The sequence below is a fragment of the Augochlora pura genome, chromosome 7, assembly GCF_028453695.1.
Source record: "Augochlora pura isolate Apur16 chromosome 7, APUR_v2.2.1, whole genome shotgun sequence".
NCBI classification, from domain to species: Eukaryota; Metazoa; Arthropoda; class Insecta; order Hymenoptera; family Halictidae; genus Augochlora; species Augochlora pura.
Genome location: NC_135778.1, coordinates 905,753 through 925,838, shown reverse-complemented (window position 1 = coordinate 925,838; position 20,086 = coordinate 905,753). Strand labels below are relative to the sequence as shown.

General features: G+C 34.4%; 3 protein-coding genes across 3 annotated transcripts in view; 2 read left to right on the top strand and 1 right to left on the bottom strand.

The window, feature by feature from the left end:
* Nucleotides 1–347: 347 nt before the first annotated feature.
* The window catches only part of Cap-d2 (CAP-D2 condensin subunit), a 22,037-nt gene continuing 2,298 nt past the window's right edge, over nt 348–20,086 (bottom strand). The window contains exons 5-25 of the mRNA XM_078185768.1: nt 18,011–18,142; nt 6,138–6,221; nt 5,912–6,046; nt 5,652–5,836; nt 5,450–5,589; nt 5,289–5,370; nt 5,166–5,228; nt 4,843–5,076; nt 4,439–4,771; nt 4,169–4,361; nt 3,758–4,104; nt 3,284–3,676; nt 2,941–3,185; nt 2,753–2,873; nt 2,345–2,671; nt 2,130–2,260; nt 1,816–2,070; nt 1,485–1,757; nt 1,271–1,413; nt 884–1,201; nt 348–637 (exon numbers count right to left, since the gene is read on the bottom strand). Of these exons, the coding sequence (XP_078041894.1) occupies nt 531–637; nt 884–1,201; nt 1,271–1,413; nt 1,485–1,757; nt 1,816–2,070; nt 2,130–2,260; nt 2,345–2,671; nt 2,753–2,873; nt 2,941–3,185; nt 3,284–3,676; nt 3,758–4,104; nt 4,169–4,361; nt 4,439–4,771; nt 4,843–5,076; nt 5,166–5,228; nt 5,289–5,370; nt 5,450–5,589; nt 5,652–5,836; nt 5,912–6,046; nt 6,138–6,221; nt 18,011–18,113 (4,212 nt within the window). The 5' untranslated portion in view covers nt 18,114–18,142 and the 3' untranslated portion in view covers nt 348–530. The remainder of the gene's footprint in view (nt 638–883; nt 1,202–1,270; nt 1,414–1,484; nt 1,758–1,815; nt 2,071–2,129; nt 2,261–2,344; nt 2,672–2,752; nt 2,874–2,940; nt 3,186–3,283; nt 3,677–3,757; nt 4,105–4,168; nt 4,362–4,438; nt 4,772–4,842; nt 5,077–5,165; nt 5,229–5,288; nt 5,371–5,449; nt 5,590–5,651; nt 5,837–5,911; nt 6,047–6,137; nt 6,222–18,010; nt 18,143–20,086) is intronic.
* Nucleotides 13,787–17,793, top strand: LOC144472568 (odorant receptor 13a-like). The gene is made up of 6 exons (XM_078185778.1): nt 13,787–14,015; nt 14,855–15,107; nt 15,717–15,817; nt 15,937–16,272; nt 16,513–16,788; nt 17,670–17,793. Exons 1-6 carry the CDS (start codon nt 13,818–13,820, stop codon nt 17,715–17,717), a joined length of 1,212 nt encoding a protein of 403 aa, XP_078041904.1. The 5' UTR covers nt 13,787–13,817; the 3' UTR covers nt 17,718–17,793.
* Nucleotides 18,830–20,086, top strand: part of LOC144473378 (uncharacterized) — a 6,826-nt gene continuing 5,569 nt past the window's right edge. The window contains exons 1-3 of the mRNA XM_078187197.1: nt 18,830–19,072; nt 19,280–19,532; nt 19,700–19,803. Coding sequence (XP_078043323.1) covers nt 18,830–19,072; nt 19,280–19,532; nt 19,700–19,803 — 600 coding nt within the window. The remainder of the gene's footprint in view (nt 19,073–19,279; nt 19,533–19,699; nt 19,804–20,086) is intronic.

The following is a 20,086-nucleotide window of genomic DNA, read 5'->3' as shown; positions in this document are numbered from 1 at the left end:
TAGGTGCAAGAGACTCGGAAATTGAGGCATGGTACAAGAACTGCTTTTCTCTGATTGGTTCACGCCCCACAACTATACAATGCCACCCTTACAGTTTTAGACAAAGGAAGAGAGTGGAGAGTGAACAAGAAAGCACAACCATGAGCGAAATCAGTTACACCGGCGACTAATTTTCTCAAATTTGTATATCTACAGACTTATTCATTTTGGGAATTAAAGTACAAATTCTGAATTTCTGTTCGTTGAGTTAGCGTTGCGGTGAAACAATGGCGTTGCGATAGCTTCACTCGTCTTTTTAGGTGTCCATGCATGTTTCGTAATTTACAGGAGTATACTATGTAAAAATGTTATACAATATATATATATATTTATATTATCTACAATATTAAAAATATTACATTAAATGTTCATAATTTTCATAAAAATAAATATTTCTATGATTTGAGCTTTACATAAACAGCTATAATTCCGTTTTTTTTAACAGCATTTATAAGAACATAAAGTAAATTAGTTGTAATTCAAATGTAATTTTAACGTTCTGTTGTCGATTGAGATAAACGTGCCGAGGTTCGGCGTGGAACGCTTACAGGTGACGGAGTAAGTCTTTGGGCTGCCGATTTTCTTACTCTTGCTCTGGCTGATATGAAAATGAGGATAGATAGATATAATTAAAATGAATTGGTCCAATACGTTCTATGCATTAATAAACAACTCATCATTCTTATACATTTCAGTTGACTAAATACAAATATTGAAAATTTTCGGATTTGTATTTAGTACAAAAAACTTTAGTAAGTTTTTAGTACAATAATGTGTAGTTTATAAAGAATAGTAATTTGAAATTTTCAAGTTAAATAAAATTCGTGTCTAAGGAAAGGCATACCCTTTGTAACTGTAGCAGAATCACTAATTGCATCATTTTCTTCATCGCTACCAGTCTTAGCCCGTTTTTGGCCTGGATTTCTTTTGACTTTGGATACTGAAGGTGGTGGCATTATTTCGGCGTCATCTTGCTGTGCATTCTCTGTATTCTCTGTACCCTTGAGCAGCTCTTTCAGTTTTTCCTCCAATTCTATGCAAGGTGTTTTCATATTTGGCTTTTTCTTTGTCTGCTCTATTATAGTTTGTACGGCATTTAAAACTTGCTTATTATGAATCTTTTCTTTCAGCAAAGGTAAACTTTCAGTAAGATGTCGTATACCTAACAGATGTTAGAAAAAGATAGTGTTATATACAGCTGTTATTTCAATGACAATCATGGCTTACTTACTCTTTGGACTAAATGGTAAAAGGGAAAGACAATACGAAAAGTCCCGCCATTGTCGTTTTGTAGTAGCTAATTTGAATCTAGCGCAAATTTTATCAATTATTGAATCAATATGTTTCTCTTTTTGTAACAAAGCTAGTAAGTATCTGCAATTGAAAAAGGATATTATACTAGATAGTCACATAATTATTTATCAATTTTGAATAATGATACAAACTTCATAATTTCTTGGAAGTCACATTCGTCTAGATCTAATTCTAAATCAGATAATCGAGACAATATATCCGGCACTACATTATATAAAGCATTAGGTTTCTGTGAAAAATCTTTGAAAAACTGTCTCGTATCCTGACGAATTTGAGTATCGTTATCAATTATACAGAGGGCTAATTCTGATATTTGACCTCTTACACGTATCATGTCTCTCATTATAAGACTCGATACGACACGAACGCAAGTACTACGCACTTCTATATTTTCGTCTCGCAGTCTGAAAAATTATTATATATTAATTTATAGATAATGGAATATTTTAAATCGAAAATTACCTGCCATATATATGTTTCATCCACGGTTCTATCAAGTTAGGAAATCTCGTTGCAAGATCGCTTATTCCAATAAGAACATTCGCGCGAATAGTAGGGTGCGGCGAACGTTCTAATATTGTGATTAAAAGTTGTAATGACTCTTCGCAAAGGATAGAACTCACGGTCATCATCTTAGTAAGGGCAAGGGCCCCAGCTGCTTGTAAATCTTCGGTATTGTATTTATCGGGATTTTGACATACATCCAATACCAGTGGACTGCAAAATAAATTTTTTATGCAAATGTTCATATAATAAAAAGTATGCACTATACGTACACAAATTGTGCTAGTAATCCATCTCCTGTTACAATGTGATTTTCAAGAATATCATTTATAAGCTCCGCATCCGCATCATCTATGGCACCCTCAACAGCTTCTTCTCCGTTATCTTCCATAATTGCACTTGTCTAAATGTGAAAGCCAGAAAATAAATTGGTTTTTAACTAAAAGTAGTAATATGAATGATGTAAATAATAAGAAAAAAATAATGCCTCTCTAAGACGAATTTGCTGTCTTGCACTAGTTGGACTAGTATTAGTTGATTTACGAGAAGGGCTGCTATTACGAATTTCATTCCTTTTATCTGGATTTTTTCCTTTTTTTAATTTTCGTAAAGCATCCCGTCGCTTTAATTCTTTGTAGACTGATGTATCCAGGTGTACCATTTGTTTGATGGCAATATGTCCAATTATATAAATCAATTTAGACATTATATAACATGGAACAGCCTTTTCCGTTAAATTGTTACTATCAAATTGTTCCCGATTATATATATCTACTAGGAATTGCTGCATTAAACGATCAGGTTGGTTTGCCAACTAGAAGTTCAAAATATTTTTTATAAAATTTCGGTACTTTAATAATGATATGTTAATATTCCAAATAAATTATTTACTTACATGATAAATGACGTTAATTGCATCTGTCGCAAATGATATATATCCATCTTCTTCCTTGTTAGTAAAGTTGTCTGCTAGCAATGCAAGAATTTGTGTAAACATTTCATGGTCATTAGGGTACCTACGGATTGCAATAATTATTTACATTCTCTTTTTAAATATTCGTACAATGTTTCTCTTGAAATTACCTATTTACGGATTTCTCAATACTGTCACTCTTATTTTTTATCGATAACATTGCTCTGCATGTATCTCTAGCCAAAAGAAGATCCGTTTTCGCTCGTGGTCCCAAACCTATTTTGATCAATACTTCTAAATTGTCTGCTATAATATCATGCTGAACTTGAGCTATTATTGTTATTAACATTAAAGACGCTCTGCTATCCAAAGGGTCGGTATCTGGTGTTTTCATTGTAAAATTTTCCCACAAGACCTGAATTAAATTCAATAAAAGACAAGATATAATGAGAATGTATGAAATAAAAATTTGTTTGTGCTGTGTAGTCTTATGAGTAAAAATAAATATATTACTTGTAACTCTGCATCACCCAGTTCTTTATTAGTACACCACGTTACGATAAGTTGACTTAAAGCTTGACTTTGACCAGGTTGAAGTGATTTCAGTAAATCTATTAAAGCTTTGACGCGCGTAAGAGCCATTTGGCGACTTGACTTCTTTGTTTCGTCGTTTTTCAAATATATCAGTTTATATATGTCAGCTAAATTATTGCGTACTGACTGGTCACGGTGAAATATTTGGAACAAAGCATCACGTATAGCGGCAGCAGCTCCAGCTATGCCAAACTGACATGCAGTTCCAAGCAACGCACACGCTTCCACGGCATCACCAGCCGTTGTCGAATAAAGTAGTTTTTCTGTCATAGGAATAGCAATTTCTAATTCAGTTGCAAATTCCAGACAATTCTAAAAATAAAAGTCTTTTAGCAAGGAGATAATAGAAGAGCTTTTTTTTTTTATTAAAACTGAAAAATTTGAGGCGCATACTTTCAAATAGTGTACAACTCGTTTTTGCACTTCTAGTTCTTCTTTTTCTTTACTTTTATCTATTGATTGTGTATCATCTGTAGTCTCAATTCTACTATTTTCTTTATTTTCTGATTCCATAAACGTTTTTAGTAACAGCAAGAATAGAAATTCTTCTTTTGCTTCGGAAGTTAGATTTTCTAGTTGTGAATGTTGTTTCAACTTAGTACAAATTTTCCACAATAATTTCACTGCTTCCAAAATTTTTTCTTTTAACATAAATTGTCGAACCCGTTCAAATTCTGCATCAGGATTAATATTTTCTTCATCTTCAGTTCCGTTGTCATTATCCGTGTCATCTTCATCCTCTAAATTTGTAAAATAACGTTATACTCTGAGTCTAATTATAATGAAAAAGATATAGACTTATACTTTGATTGTTACTGTCTCGTTTCCTTTCACTAATAACATCCTTCAATGCTTGTCTTATTTCTGGAATTAAAGTGGTCCACAAATCTAATCTTTGGCTATCACCACGACTACTCTTACTAACGCATTCGGTTTGCTTTCTTCTTAAATTTATTTCTTCCTTTTCCAACGATTTAGCAATTTCATCTTTGTTTAACTATAAACATTTTCTTTATTTAGTAATTTTATCTAATAAAAAGAAAGTAAGATTAGGAAAATATTACTTTTGCTTACCTTAGCAGCAAAAGGATTGGCTTGAAGCAATGCACGTAGTAATTGCAATGCTTGCCTTCGTACATTCGCACTTTTATCTTCTAATCGTAATGCTGTGACAGCTAAAAGTTTCCCTTGCCTTGCTAATGGAATAGCTCGTTCACAACATAAATGTTGCCAAGTTTGTAATACCTTTGATCTTACGTAAGCATTACAATCTTGAATGTGGTCTTGTAAATTATTAAGACATTCATCACGTAAAGATTTTTGCTCTTCATTAAGATCATCTCCGGTCAGTGCTTTTTGTATAACAGCTCCCAAAACAGTAATTGTACAATTTCTCATAGTGTAATGCTGTGAGAAGTAATAAGGAATATGAAATCGTAGATATACATTTTTAATCTGATTACCATAAAGATATTTACCTCACTAGCTAGATAATCCATTACTTCATCAAGAAATGGAATCACTACGTCCGGTTTAGTAATTGCGATAGTTTCAAGAAATTTAGAAATATTTCGACTATCATTTTCAGATGTTTCAGATTGATCAATTTCCTTCATTATTTCTTTCATTAAGCCATTACAACCACATTCAGTAATCATATGAACAACACCAATGCCCATGTATCCTGCTAATGTGTTATAAAATTTAACCATCTAAAACAATATCATACAGATTTAATTTGTTTTTAAATCAGTTTCTAATTATCGAATATATAGTATATTAAAGATTATTCAGTACGTACCTGTATAATTCTTACTATGCAGTTTATGCCATGATTGTATCTTTTAATTGAAATTCCTAAAATCTTTTAAAGAGATAAACAAGTTTTAATAATACCTCAATTTAAAGAATAAGGAATACTTACTTCAAAAATTGTTTGTCTTATATTGTTCTGCTTTGCTTCAGTACATTGTTCCAAAATTTTATAGCACACTTTAGTGAGTAATCTGCAATATAAAATAAGGTTTGTATTAATTTATTGTTTACGCATAATAACTAATACTCAATAAGATACAGCGTAATTACATGACAAATGTATCCTCAACAATAGGAGGCTTCCAGAGCCTATGCAATGGTAAATGTAATAATCTGAAAATATATTCTAATGCCTTTTCTTTACTGGTATCCCATTCTTCTTCCATGTCAGTCCTTGTCAATTTCTTTTTCTAAATGAACAATATTAAATAATTTATTTCTACAATAAAATCAAATCGTGGAAATAACAAACCTTATTAAACCTTGGTAGTTTGTCAACTACTGCTTTACCGATTTCATCATTTATGTAACAAATAAACCAAGAAAATAAATATACTAGCATTTTAGTAATATTCAAAAATTTTATTCTATCTTCTTCTTGTAATTGATCTGTGTTCTCGAGTACACTTTCCATGTCATGAACTAACATTTCAATGGCTACATAAATCAATGTTTAAAATTAATAGAAATTCATAAGAATTTGTATATACAATATGAAATAATCTTCTTTACCTTTTTGAATTCTAGTAAAACCTTTCAATACAAGATTTAAGTCAACTTTGTTACCGTGAACCATTATAGAAAAAAATGTATCAAAATGTTTTAAAATAAAATTGATTCCATCTTCTTGAAGCGCTGTTCTTGATTCTGCAAAAATGTTTTAAGTTTATTATGAATTTCTTTAAACATAGCTCGCTATTTGTATCGATATGTAATAGAAAATAGTATTCTGTAATACCATCTAAAGCTTGTGGAATTATCCCAATTGGAATGATGGATTCAACGAAAAACTGGCCGTTCCCACTCGATTGCAAAAGTTCATCTTTGTTTATGGGAATCACAAAGTCCACCGTCATTTCGATTAATCAATTAATATATAACGATTAACGACTTTTCGCGAAATATCTTGCTTCTGTGTCAGAAACTTCAAAACTTTTATTTTCTATAAATCTTGAGAACACTTTTGAGATGTTAACAACAATGGTGTACATAACTGTCAACAGACGCGGAAGCACTAAATTTTTGAATTCAATAGTACCAACTGATAACAAACTGTTGCACGACCACGCATAGGTTATGTATGATTTTCCAATGGCACTACCGTTTTATAATCTCCGAAAAATGGCGATAAGAGGGAAATTCAAATATGCATAGAATGTAACTTCATGATCATAGATTATTGTAGTCAATTACCGACTTGGAAAACCTGGTTATCAGTTTGATAATTTTGTTGCAAGAGACAACATCATTACTATACACGCATTTGCTGTAGTTGAAGAGTTATCGGAAAAACATTAATTATAATATAATCAGAGTAGAAAAATTTTAACCGATGTTATAGGAGAATCTGTTTAATAGCCATTACGTAGAAAAGAACAGATGAAAATGTGTAAAAAATGATTAATTACCATAAGAGTTGAATAAATTTCACAAAGTATTTTTATACGAGTATGAATATAGTCGCATCGCGTAAATATTTCGAAAAGAAAAGTATTTCGAAATTTCAACTACTTTTCCAACTTACTGTAATATATTTATTTACGGTAAATCTTTTGTCCACCATTTTTGTCGGAAATAAGTAGTTTTTGTACATACTTGAATTGAATTTCCTTTTTATTCCTAATACAAAACGCCGGTGGCTCCATCTCGCGTTTACCAACCCTAGATACATAATACCATTCTTGTAACGAAACCTGTACAGCAGATACCGATCTGCTGAAACCGTAAAGTGTCACGAGGCTACCCTAGACCCTTAATATGTTGATGCCGGCCAATATTATAAACTTAACATTATTATTTAATTTTTTAACGTGTTAAAGGAGGGTAGACAGGTAAAAAGCAATCACAGATAAAATTTTGAAAATATTGATAACATATATCAAAACCAAGATAATTTTTAAAACATTTCTTTATGCTTCATACGAACGGAGAAATTTAAATGTTCCGTATTTCTGTTTTTACACATATAAATGCAAGCTTCCATTTAAAAATCTTAATTTGATTTTCGCAAGATGTTTGAAGATGATTCCCTTGTTATTAATGTCAATTGCATATCATCAGAACGTTGTCTCCTACAATTCTCATTCTTCGAAATATTGACGTGAATTCATATTATTTTAAATTCTATTAAAGCAAGTATAACAACTGTACAAATTATAAAAATCTTTTTATTTTAAACAACATATAATCGCAACATTGATATTTCAAAACAAATTTTATCATATTTATCCTTGCTTTAATGATACAAGTTTGCGGCAACCGGCTTCAGAATTTCATTATTTTCGCACATTCATGTTACATATGTCAAATTACATATTTATAATAAACTAACAAAACTGTTCAACATCGTACTTAAGTTTCTAAATTTAAAGTCATTTAAAGATAATAGAATAGTAAATTGAAGTATTCTAATCAGCCAGAACATTGTGAAGTCAATTTAAAAAAGCCAATATTACTTAAAAATATTTAATTTCTAGACAAAACGCTTCTTTGGTAGATTTTTCAAGATATCTTAGAAACGATGGTTATTCTGAAAGATACACTCTGTATACCATATAACGCTCAAAACAATTATTGATTTATTATAATTACAGACTTATTAAAAAGATTCACGTTCACTTACTTCATAGTAAGCTACTTTTCTACCTTCACAACATTTTGTTTGCCTGATTCTTGTTCCTTCTCATACCGCATCGTATGGCTCACCCCCGGGGATAGCTAACGATGCTAAAGCTTCTCCTGAGAGCCGATAGTTTCTATTTCTTCAGAAATTCAAACACGTGACCAAGTACAGCCATGTGCAAAACTTGTCTACGATTATTGTCCTTGGCATTAAAATCGAACTTTACCTTATTCGTCAGAAATTGAACTATCTTCAAGTTACCAATTTCAGTAGTCGAGTGCAAAATTGTCAAGCCAAAATTCTTTGTAACATTTAAGTCAGTCTTTTCTTCGTTCATCAGAAATTTAACCTATCTCCAACTAACCAGAAGCAGCAGCCACTGTACAAAACTGCTCTGTCATAATTGCCTTTAGATTTAAAATCGGCCACTTTTCATTTATCAGAAATTGAACCATCTCCGAGATACTAGAATTGGCAGCCGCATTAAAAAATGTCAGGCCTTCGACCTCTTTAGCATTAAAATCGGCCTATTCTCATTTAACAGAAATTTAACTACCTCCAACTGACCAGAAACTGCGGCCACGTGCAAAACCGTGCTGCCATAATTGTCTTTAGCATTAAAATCGGCCCCCTTTTCATTTATCAGAAATTTAACTATTTCCAAGTTACCGGAATCGGCAGCCACATGCAAAACTGTCATGCCGCTGTTGTCTTTAGCATTAAAATCGGCATTTTTTTCGTTTATCAGAAATTTAACCATGTCCAAGTTACCATGGATAGTAGCAGCCGTGTGTAAAACCGTGAGGCCGTTATTGTCTTTAACATTAAAATCGACACCTTTTTCGTTTACCAGAAATTTAATTATGTCCAAGTTACCAGAGGTAGCAGCCGCATGCAAAACTGTTAGGCCGTTATTGTTTTTAACAGTAATATCAGCTCCTTTTTCATTTAGCAGAAATTTAACTGTCTCCCACTGATCAGAATTAGCAGCCGTGAGCAGTGCTGTATGTCCATCGCTGTCTCTAGCTTCGTAATCAGCCTCTTTCTCGTTCACCAGAAATTTCACCAAGTCAACGTTACCAGCGGCAGCAACCGCGTGCAAAACTGTCATACCGTTATTGTTACGAATATTAATGTCGACACCTTTTTCACTTATCAGATATTTAACTATCTCCCACTGTTCAGAGTTGGCGGCCGTGTGCAATACCGTCAGGTCGTCATAGTCTCTTGTTTCAAAATCGACCTCTTTTTCATCTATCAGAAATTTAACCATGTCCAAGTTACCAGAGGTTGCAGCCGAGTGTAAAACCGTCATTCCGTTATTGTCTCTAGCATTAAAATTGGCATCTTCTTCGTTTATCAGATATTTAACTATGTCAAAGTAGCCACAAATAGCAGCTGTGTGTAAAACTGTCATTCCACCGTCGTCTTTGGTTTCAAAATCGGCCTCCTTTTCATTCACTAAAAATTGTATTGTGTACAAGTTGCCATAGGTAGCAGCCGTGTGCAACACTGTCAAGCCATTATTGTCTTTAACATGAAAATCGGCATCTTTATCATTTATCAAAAATTTAATTATTTCTATGTTATTCGCAATGGCAGCCATGTGCAGAACTGTCATTCCGTCATTGTCTTTTATATTAAAATCGACCCCTTTTTCGTTTATCAGAAATTTAACTATCTCCAACTGACTAGAGCCGGCAGCTAAGTGCAAAATTGTTTTGCCATGCTTGTCTTTAACATTAAAATTGGCCCCTTTTTCAATTATCAGAAATTTAACTATCTCCCACCGACGAGCGTTAGCAGCGGTGTGCAAAACTGTCACGCCATTTTGGTTTGTAGCATTTAAATCGATCCCTTTTTCATCTATCAGATATTCAACCATTTCCAAGTTGCCAGAGGTAACAGCCGAGTGCAAAACCGTCATGCCATTATTGTCTCTCGCATGTACATTGGCATAGCGTTCATTTATCAGAAATTTAACTATCTCGAAGTGTCCAGAGATAGCAGCCGTGTGCAAAACTGTCATGCCATCACCGTTTCTACCTTCAATATCGACACGTTGTGTATTCACCAGAAATTCAATCATCTTCAAATTACCATACCTAGCAGCAATATGCAAAACTGTTATGGTACCCTCGCAAATACCATTAAAACTGGCACCTGTGCCATTCATCAAAAAATGATTCATCTTCAAGTTGCCTCAGAGGTAGCTAAAAAAGATAAAAAAAAAAAATAAAAAAAAAGGTAAAAAAGAAACGAAGAAAATTTTTATAGGGTAAAGAGGTTTCGTAAAAAATGGAGTAACTATGGAAAACTGGGACACTGAAGAGATAAATGCAGGATCTGAAATGCAATGAAGTCAAAAGTGAGCAGGTACCCAACATCAAGTTGGATTGAGTGTGAATGAGATCAGGTTGGGTCTAGACCTGAAAGCTTGTAATACTCGAGCAGCCGACAATTTAGAACTGCCGACGTCGTATACCGGGTCTACAAACAGTCGAGACCTGACAAACACGTAATGTCAGGTACCTGCTTCCCCCTACTAGCAAGTAGACTAAACGGTGCATACTGCTATACAACTCTCGACATGGGCGCAGGATCTCGTCACAATCCACTACTAATCCGTAGCATTAGGACATCATACAAATAAAATTGTTCTTCTCATTTACAGTGGGCGAAAGAAGTATTCGCACACCTTTTAAAACGCAATAGCTTTTTTGCAACTATACTAAATGACTTGAATTTGTTTTATATGACAGAGGGACCAATATACTGGACAATGATTAAAAAGCTTCTTTTTAATTTTGCTATTACATTACATTAATTTTTATTCGTTTTTATAGGAAACTGTATATTATTTTGTACATGACATCTTTAAATAATGTATGCAGAATATTTCAGGTTACGACAGTTACTTGTTTATAAAAAATAACCTACAAACCTAAAATATGCTATTGGACGATTTTCAGTATGACCCCATCTGTAGTTTGGGGAAGTTTGACAAATGTGTGGACTGATCCCGACGATTTCAGGATATGCTATAGAGGATGAGATTCTGACAAATTTTATTTGAACAATAATTGCTGCTCGGCAATTTCTTCGGAGATATTTACATAAAGCGAGTGCTATAACTACATCGAAATTTGCTTATTCGTATTTCACTTCACTTTTACGATGACCCACTATAGTCCGGCAATTCCTGGCATACTGTAGCACCTGCTATGGACTGCAAGCGGTCTTTCGCACAGCGACGTATTAACAAACTAACTCAAACCTAATCGCAGCATTGTATTTTAACCCTTAACGGTCGTAAGTCACCTCTGACGCGACATTATACATTAGTCTTGAATATCTGATGTCGGATAAGGGTTAATTAACAGGTTTGAGTTAGGGTTAGCTTATTAACTTGTCGAACAAAGTGAGTGAGTGCGACGCTACGCATAGTCAAATTTGTATATCATTGAAATTAGTTAAATTTAATCACTTCTTATATCCGTCATATCTATACCCATATTTTCGTCTGTCGGCTATCATGATATGTTTATAGAAATAGTAGACGAGCGTCGATCCGTTGCCGACTCAACGCCTTTTGCGACACACGTATAGGCGGAGTTACCGTAATAGTATCAACTATTTCTGCAAATATTTCAAAATCTAATATCGAACAACGATTATTATTCAAATAAAACTTAGTCTGAATCTCGTCCTCTATAACATACTTAAAAATCATCGGGATCGGTCCACGTATTCAGTTTCTTATTATAACTTTTGTTGTTTTTTTTTTGTTTAAAAAGATAGTAAAAGCACATTCATTTTTCAAATTCCCCCTACCTATTTATCTTTTTAATGTTAAAATGTAGCCTTTCTGAAAAAAAAACTAAAAGAAATAGACAAAATCATTCAACTGCAGAATTACCACATTTAATTATACTTTTTGAAATTAACAAACTTTAGTTAAGAAATATAGAGGTTTTAGGTTAGTTAGACTTAACCTTAAGGTCACTGCACACTTTGTTCACGCATTTTTCGTCTGTTCTCAAATACAACTCACAATCGGTTTGCTCCGAACAACACGTTTATCATTCATCGATTAATTTAATTATTTTTAAGATATTTGACATTATTATTACCAAAAATATTAATATTTATAGAAATTATGGACACGCAGATAAAGATTTCGAATTAAATGGAAAATAAATAACTTATTTATTTGAATTCCAGTATCTAGAAAATTATTGTTGCAGGGTTGGTTAAATAATATATCTGCATTGTGAAAAACATACCTTACTTGCTTATATAATATATTCTTTATAGGCACGTGTTTACAATTCGGTAGCTTGTTCCGTACAACAAGAAGGACGAGCATATGGAACATACAATGTAGCCGTTAGGCACGCGCACATGTCCTGAACGGAAAACATTCAAATCAAGAATCCGGTACACAAATAAATTAAGAGATGTCGCGATTACCACAGAAATTAATATTCTGACAACCATCGATCGTTGGTGTTAACTCTTTATTACTTTATTTGTTTAATAAATAACAGTATTATCATAATTTAATGAATATAATTATCTACGTACTGATCAATCAATTTAGTATATAACTTTGTATTATAAATTTTAATTTTTTAAGTAAATATTCAACAAAATCTCTGCCCCAATATTCACTGTGCCACGGTCTCCTAATACAATCTGAAAAGAACCGAAGTAACCGGCTGCAATTCGTTAGAACCTTCAAAAAATAAGGAAGATCTTACAACAGGTTGTACAGGTGATGAGTTTTCAATTCGGTTCGCGCAATTCGGAACGTGCGGTCCATATACCTGCGACTAGGAGCACTTTGGCGATTTACCGTGACTTTAATACGCGTCGCGCCATTCTACTGGAATAGAAATATCCAAAAAATATCATAGTATTTTCTTCGAATTTCTAAGAACGTGAACTCGAGCCCTTATTTAAAATATAAGAATTTCTTTACAATTTTCAATTTTGTTCAAAAAATCGTAAAGTTGGATCCTCCTAAAAGAAAATTAAACATATTACATCTAGATACGAACAATAGTTTCTGAAATTAAAACGTCTAAGTACAACCGATTTTCAATAAAAAAATCGGAAATCTCAAAGGACTGTATTATTTCAACAAATTTGAAATTAGCCTCAAAAATGGAACGTTTTTTTTATCGCACAAAATTTTTCTGAATTCTTGAGCAACGAAAACACTTCTTTCCACGCGAAAACTTCGCAAACAAACTACATTTTCACTCGATTGTAAAGAACACCAGAAAACTTCAACTCGACCGACTCGTCTTGACCAGCGACTATTCTCACTGTTAAGAGTCTTTCTCACTCGCCAATCGCTATCGTCTTACAAAGTGCTAGATCACTAGTGCATTATCTTAGCAATAGCTAACGGACTCTTGAGTACAAGGTACAGTGGGGGCTCATCTTAGAATCAAAGAAGACTCCATGACAGACAGTCTCCTCCGGTAAACGCTCATATTCCCAGAACGATGCAAAATGCATCGATCGAGCATTACACTGATTTTGCACTCTCAAGCATCAACTATCGGCCACTTTTTGCAGCGGCATTATCGCATGGGAAAATTATAAGACGTTAACAAGTAGTCCGGAGGTTACCCAAAGGCACGCGATCGCTAACCACAGGGTGTTGAAGCACATCAAAGTATCGAGTTACGCGAAGCCACTTGACCTTCGCTTCCTTGTTGAGCCGCTTTGTAATTCTCGCGCGAAGTTCAAAGTCTATCCGAACCTAAGCATTTGAAATCCATCATGCGCGCGGAGGAGACCAATGACTTCTCTCTGTTTGTGACTTCCTTTTATTTAAAGCTGACCGGAATTTGGTCGGCGACGAGCCCCGAAGAGCAACGCCAACGGTGGAACGCGTTCATCTTCTCGATGACATTTATGGTTCTCGGTGCCTACACTGAATTGAGAGAGCTGTACTATGCTTGGGATGATTCGTTCGAAGTAAGTGATATACTGTCATAAATATTTTCCAATGATTTTATACGTTTATAATAATGGTGAGTAAATCGAGTCGAAACAGTGATGAAGATTAGTATTAATGATCTGTTAAGCATTCATATTACTCCAATCTTTTAAATCTGAATAATATTCCGTTCTCTTCCCATGAATATTTATGTATTTAACAAATTTTAAACACACTGTAAATCTACATTAAATTTTCTTCTAAGCGATTATTACAATAGAATACGACACAATCATTGTAACTGTGAATATTGGCATTGTTTCCAACTTATTAATAACATTCAGACAAGAATTAAATTTTTAATTAGCATAAAGATCCGCAGTCCGGTTAGAAGTGTACCAAATAAATTAGAGAAATCTGATTTTTGAAATTATAATAAAAAAAATAATAAGGATAAACATTTCATTAATATTCTTGTCTTGCTAGAAGAGATCTATCTGTGACTGTAAGTAAAAACGTTGTATGTCACAATTTAATAAAATTTCAGTTCATGTATTAATCGAGCTGTGGAATACAGAATTCACGTATTTATTGGAGGAAAAATCGTAGAAACAAAGTCAAGAAGGTCGAAGAAATAATATTAATTTAACGCACAACTAATACGAAGAATTAATAAAATCAGGACACAAAGCGACAGTATTTTGAAAATAAAATTATGTAATATGCAGCGTTCTTCCTTGTAACCACAGATGTAATGACTAGAAGTGTGTAGAAATGTAGATATGTGAGTAGTAATATTTTTAACGGAATTCTTGATGTGTGTTTGTTTCATAATGTATATCCGAGGTGTAAGAATTCTGTGATTTTGCGATTCTAGGATACTATTTTCGCGCTGTGCAATGTTGTGACAGTAATCCTAGTCTTATGTAAGATATTTACGTTGTACTTAAAAAGAACGAAGTTTTGCGAGTTGCTCACGTACTCGGAGAACAATTTCTGGCACCTGAATTACGATCCACACGAGAGAATATATTTAGACGAGTGCAGAAAAATGAGCATATTGTTCATCTGTTTCTTTAATTTCTTTGCTCAGGGAACGGCTTTGAGCTATACGATTGAATCCTTCGTTGGTAAGATGATCGACTGAAAGTATTCAAAATTGTCTGTGCGCGATATCCCAATGGCGTTCACTAATAATTGTTGACGACGAAAGTAGTGACAATTATGATTTTGTTACAGGAGAACTTCAATAGTTGTAAGCACGATACCTAAATACGAGCGTCGTTGGTTGCATTGTTTGAAGACTCTATTATAAAGATCCTCATTTAATTAGGATTAAATGAACGAAGACGAGTAGTTGAAGTGAATATATATATACGTTTCAATTTTATTTTTATTTCCATTAATACCGATTTATTCAGTTCAATTTACGAAGTATTTTTATGGTAAAAATTGTATACCGTATTATATAAATGTGATCATGGTACGGCATTTTCAAAATGAATAGATATGTAATACTTTGTTATGCTATCTGCATGGACATATTTCTTACACTGCATGTGCTGAGTCCCTCGATTTTGAAGTCGAATTTTACACAACTATCGAAGTTTTGCTATTTCAACGAAAAAAAAACAGGCAATATTTAGATCGTTTTACATTTATATTCTGTAGCACCTTGCAGTTTATACGGGTTGTTAAACATTACAAAAATAATATGAAGATGTTTCGCAATTTTTTAGGATACTTTGGAAACAATATGTCGGCTCGAACGCTTCCATTCAACTTACATACCGACTTTGTTATGAAGCCATACATTTATGAAGTGACATTTTTGTCGCAGGTATAACAAACGATTAATATTGGAAAAATAATATGTGTCGATCGTTTAATCGTTATAATTTATTACATGATTCGTAGATATTGATTCATAGAATGTATATTGCTTTCTCGTGTTGACAGATTTTCGTTTTGGTCGCGTACGGTATTGGCTACCTTTGCGTGGACAATTTCATGTGCATCGCAAATTTTCACGTGGCCACGCAGTTCCGAATACTCCAGTACAGAATTGTAAGCATACAAAGAGGGTGCAAGATGGAAAAATTTAGCGGAATATCAAGACCGGTGCCAGACGGTTACACAGACAATTTTTATATGATTTTTAAAGATTGCATTAAACAGCATCAGTCGCTAATCGCCTATTGCGAGAAAGTAGAAGACGTGTTCACGTTAGTTGTGCTCGGACAAGTATTACTTTTCAGCATATTGATATGTCTAGATGGATACCTGATGCTAATGGTTAGTATACCTAAAGCGATACATACATTAAAAATTAAACTGTGGGCCTAATGAAAAACTGACACCTGTGATTTTGATTAATAATATCGAGGTTGTACATACCTATCAAAGCATAAAAAGAATCGTCGCGCACATTCTTTACCGTATATTTTTGTGAACCTGCGAAAAGATTTTCGTCGCACGCGAATTTACTACAGAACATCCAACACAGTGTTTGTGATACCGACAATGCACTCGTAGGAGGAAGCATCGCCCTATCGTCGCATGGTTTTCACGTTCCATTTAATCGGTTGCATCTCACAACTGTTGATGTTCACCTACAGTTGCGACTGCGTGCTGAGAGAAAGCATGGAAATCGCTGAATCAGTTTACAATACACGGTGGACTATTTCACCGTTCGATACCGGTGGCAAAATGTTGCGGACCGATTTGCAACTGGTTATGGTGAGATCGAGGGTGCCTTGCTGCATGACAGCCGGCGGATTTTTTATAGTATCTCTGGAAACATATACTAAGGTACACGCACGGTGTTATTAGAAAGTAGCGGAGGAGGGGCACTCCTCTTGCCCCGTGTCCCGCAAACAGCCCACAATCGAAAAGTCACTCCCAATCGAGAAATGGAGAATCCTGGAGTCATTCGAATGTAATTTTTTTCTGTTTACGTGTTCTTAACCTCTTAGGTACGGCTGGATTTTGTGCGAATGAAATTTTTCATAACTAAATAAATATATTTTTGGTATAGTTATTGTGGCGACCCGTGCACGTGCACGTCGTCAGGGCGCCGCCAATTGTCTTAGGCAGAGTTCGTTTTGTTTTTTCGAACAGTCGACGACGAACGCTCTGGCAAGATAGACGCGCGACGACTTTCACACGACGACCACGTGGCAGCGACGAAATAAATTTATTAAACACGAATTCGAGTGGTTAATTCTCCCGCGTACCTACAGTTATATACATATAGTGTTAGCTATATATATTCGTTTCTTAGTGTATTGTACATATACACTTTCACTACAGTCGTTTACTTTAATAAGTAATGGTACAATTGAGTAAAGCACGAAACATCCGCGAAAGCCACTATAATGGCGCGTCGTGTCTAAGAGGTTAACGAAAAACACTAACCAATAAGAGACTACCTTGGCTAGTGTGACGCCACGGCGTGACTCTGGTTGCAGCGGGATGTAAACTAGAGAATAAGTTTGGCGAGGATTACGAGGGGCAATGTGTCGGGGCCGTTCCACTTCCGCTACTTCTGATAACGTTATGCACAAGACAAATGACGATATTTTGTGCAAATCGCATTTTTCTTAAGCAGACAATTAATCCATTTCGATAGACAATGTCACGAGTCAATGTCAAAGAAAAACAATATTATTTGTTAACTGCATCTTTTATAGGTGCTGAGTACAGCTGCGTCCTACTTCACACTCCTAAGACAGTACTAATACTAATACCCTAATGAAATATAAATATATTTTCTGATGACAATTTGTGAGTGATGCAGATTAAAACCGTATGCAACTCGTATACGTCTGCAGTATTGTACAGATAGTAGGTTTAAAACAATTCTATTTATTACCAAACAGCAACACACGGAACACAGTATAATAAAAAAAACAGTAAAGTAGACTACAATGATTGCCATAATTGTAATCGTGTTCATGATTGTGATAGTAAATGTAATCGCGAGCGTAATTGTAAATACGTCACCTTCTGTCGCGTCCTTATGCATACATACCTGATCCCATGACCGGCAATGTGTCACGCGTGTCACACGGTTGCGGCGTGATATCGTTTGTCCAAATCGTCCAGATCGAAGTAGTAGATATTTTTTGTTTCATCGAAAGTAAGCGTAGATCAATGTCGATGTCTAAAATTAAAGTGATCCATTATTAGATCGAGAAAATAATTGTGCACTCGCAATTACATAGGAAATATTAATCACAAGTATCTCGTACTAATTTCGTTTTACGGTTGCTCAATGCAGCGAAATGTAACAACATCTATTGCTTTCAACAGTTGTTGCGTTTTTACTTTGTTACAACTTTACGGACAGCACTAAATTTATTGCATGAAAAAATGTATGCACATTGATTACATATAATTGTTGACAAAAATATCTCACCACACTGTGGGCACTTTTAGATTCTATTTATTTCTATTTATCTCTTGGATAATTTCGTCCTGTTGGATCACTAAAATGTCACCGCGTACTGTCACGATATGTTACACACATGTTGCAACATTCCAGCATTTTACAATATATTCTCTTCAGGCGTGTTTTTCGTTTTCCATTTTGCGTTCGCTTTTTATTCACGGAGGGCTTGATCACAGAGCTTGCCGACTATTTCACGATTGAGAAACGGCAGTACGATGCGTATGTGTGGACGTACATTAACATGCTTTCTTATGTTCCTTGACGAATGACTACGTACACGTAGCAATAAGAATGAATAATGAGTGCACATTTGAAGAGTACGGAAGATCGGTAATTCAAAGCGGTATGGAGGATGGCAATTGAAGTAAGCGCGGCGGAATATTGAAGACCGTGGGTAACATGCAAGATCAATGTCAGCAACTGTTCTCGGGCTATTCGAAACTCAAAATGATCGAGACGGAAACCGATGATTTTGCAATCTCTGTGACGACGTTTTTCATGAAGGTAGCCGGTTTTTGGATGTATGCCGATCAATCCGAAAAACGTCGCAGAAACATCACTTTGTCTTACACAATTGTGCTGATACTTTACGCTATCTACGTACAAATAGCTGATTTCTACTATACGAAAGGTGATTTTATCGTAAGTGTTTCGTAAACTCGTTTTCGCTAAACAGTTGAAATCAACTCAGAAATTAATAATAATATTAACGCTAGGTTTACAGAACGCTAAGAGCAGCTATTTCTATTATTTTTTAATTATTTTCTTAGAAATGTGTTTTAATAAAAGTGTTTCAACTAAAGTGCAAGACGAACATGTGCATTGTTATAATTTCTTAAACTTCGACAGGCTTATCTGTTTATATTTGTTAATACTCTCTCGGTGAGCGGAGGCCTATTCAAAATATTCGTGCTACTTCCGCATAAGGAGAATTTCTTTAGGTTAATGATCCATCTACAGCGACATTTTTTGGACGCGGAATACGACGAACACGAGAAAACGATAATGCAAAAATGCAAAAAGGTCTCTGCGATTTTCATTGGACTGCTCACTTTGTTCGTGCATTTGACAGCGGTATGCTACATTGTGAGCCCAGTAATAGGTAAGTCGATTGAATGAAACGAAAGCGGATGAATAAATTTTCCATTCGCGGGTATATCAGTTACATGTGCGGATGAAAATTTCTGACACACGGACGCGTTTAGTTGATTCAAAACGTTATTCCTTAGATTGAGGTTTCATTTATCATTGTTACGCTGTCCATTGTAGCAAATATTGGAATGAACGAATCGAATAGGGTGCTTCCGTTCAACATGTGGATAAATTTGCCGTTAACTATAACGCCATATTACGAGATGGCGTTTACTATTGAGGTATTACCACTTCAGTCTCTTTTGTAGTGTGTTCAAAATTCTCACTACTAAGAATATAGGAAGTACTTCTTCTATAAATCTCAAATTGGACACTATCAAAATATTTGCAATCATATTGGATTAACAAAACGTTAACGTATAAATTATTACAAAATGTGTAGCGGTTTGATTTTCTGATTATTATTGCCAAATCGCAGATTGTATACATCTATAACAAAAGTAGATAAGTAAACTTTAAAATAGTGAAGAGATTAAGAAAAAAAAAATGAACAATGTTGATATA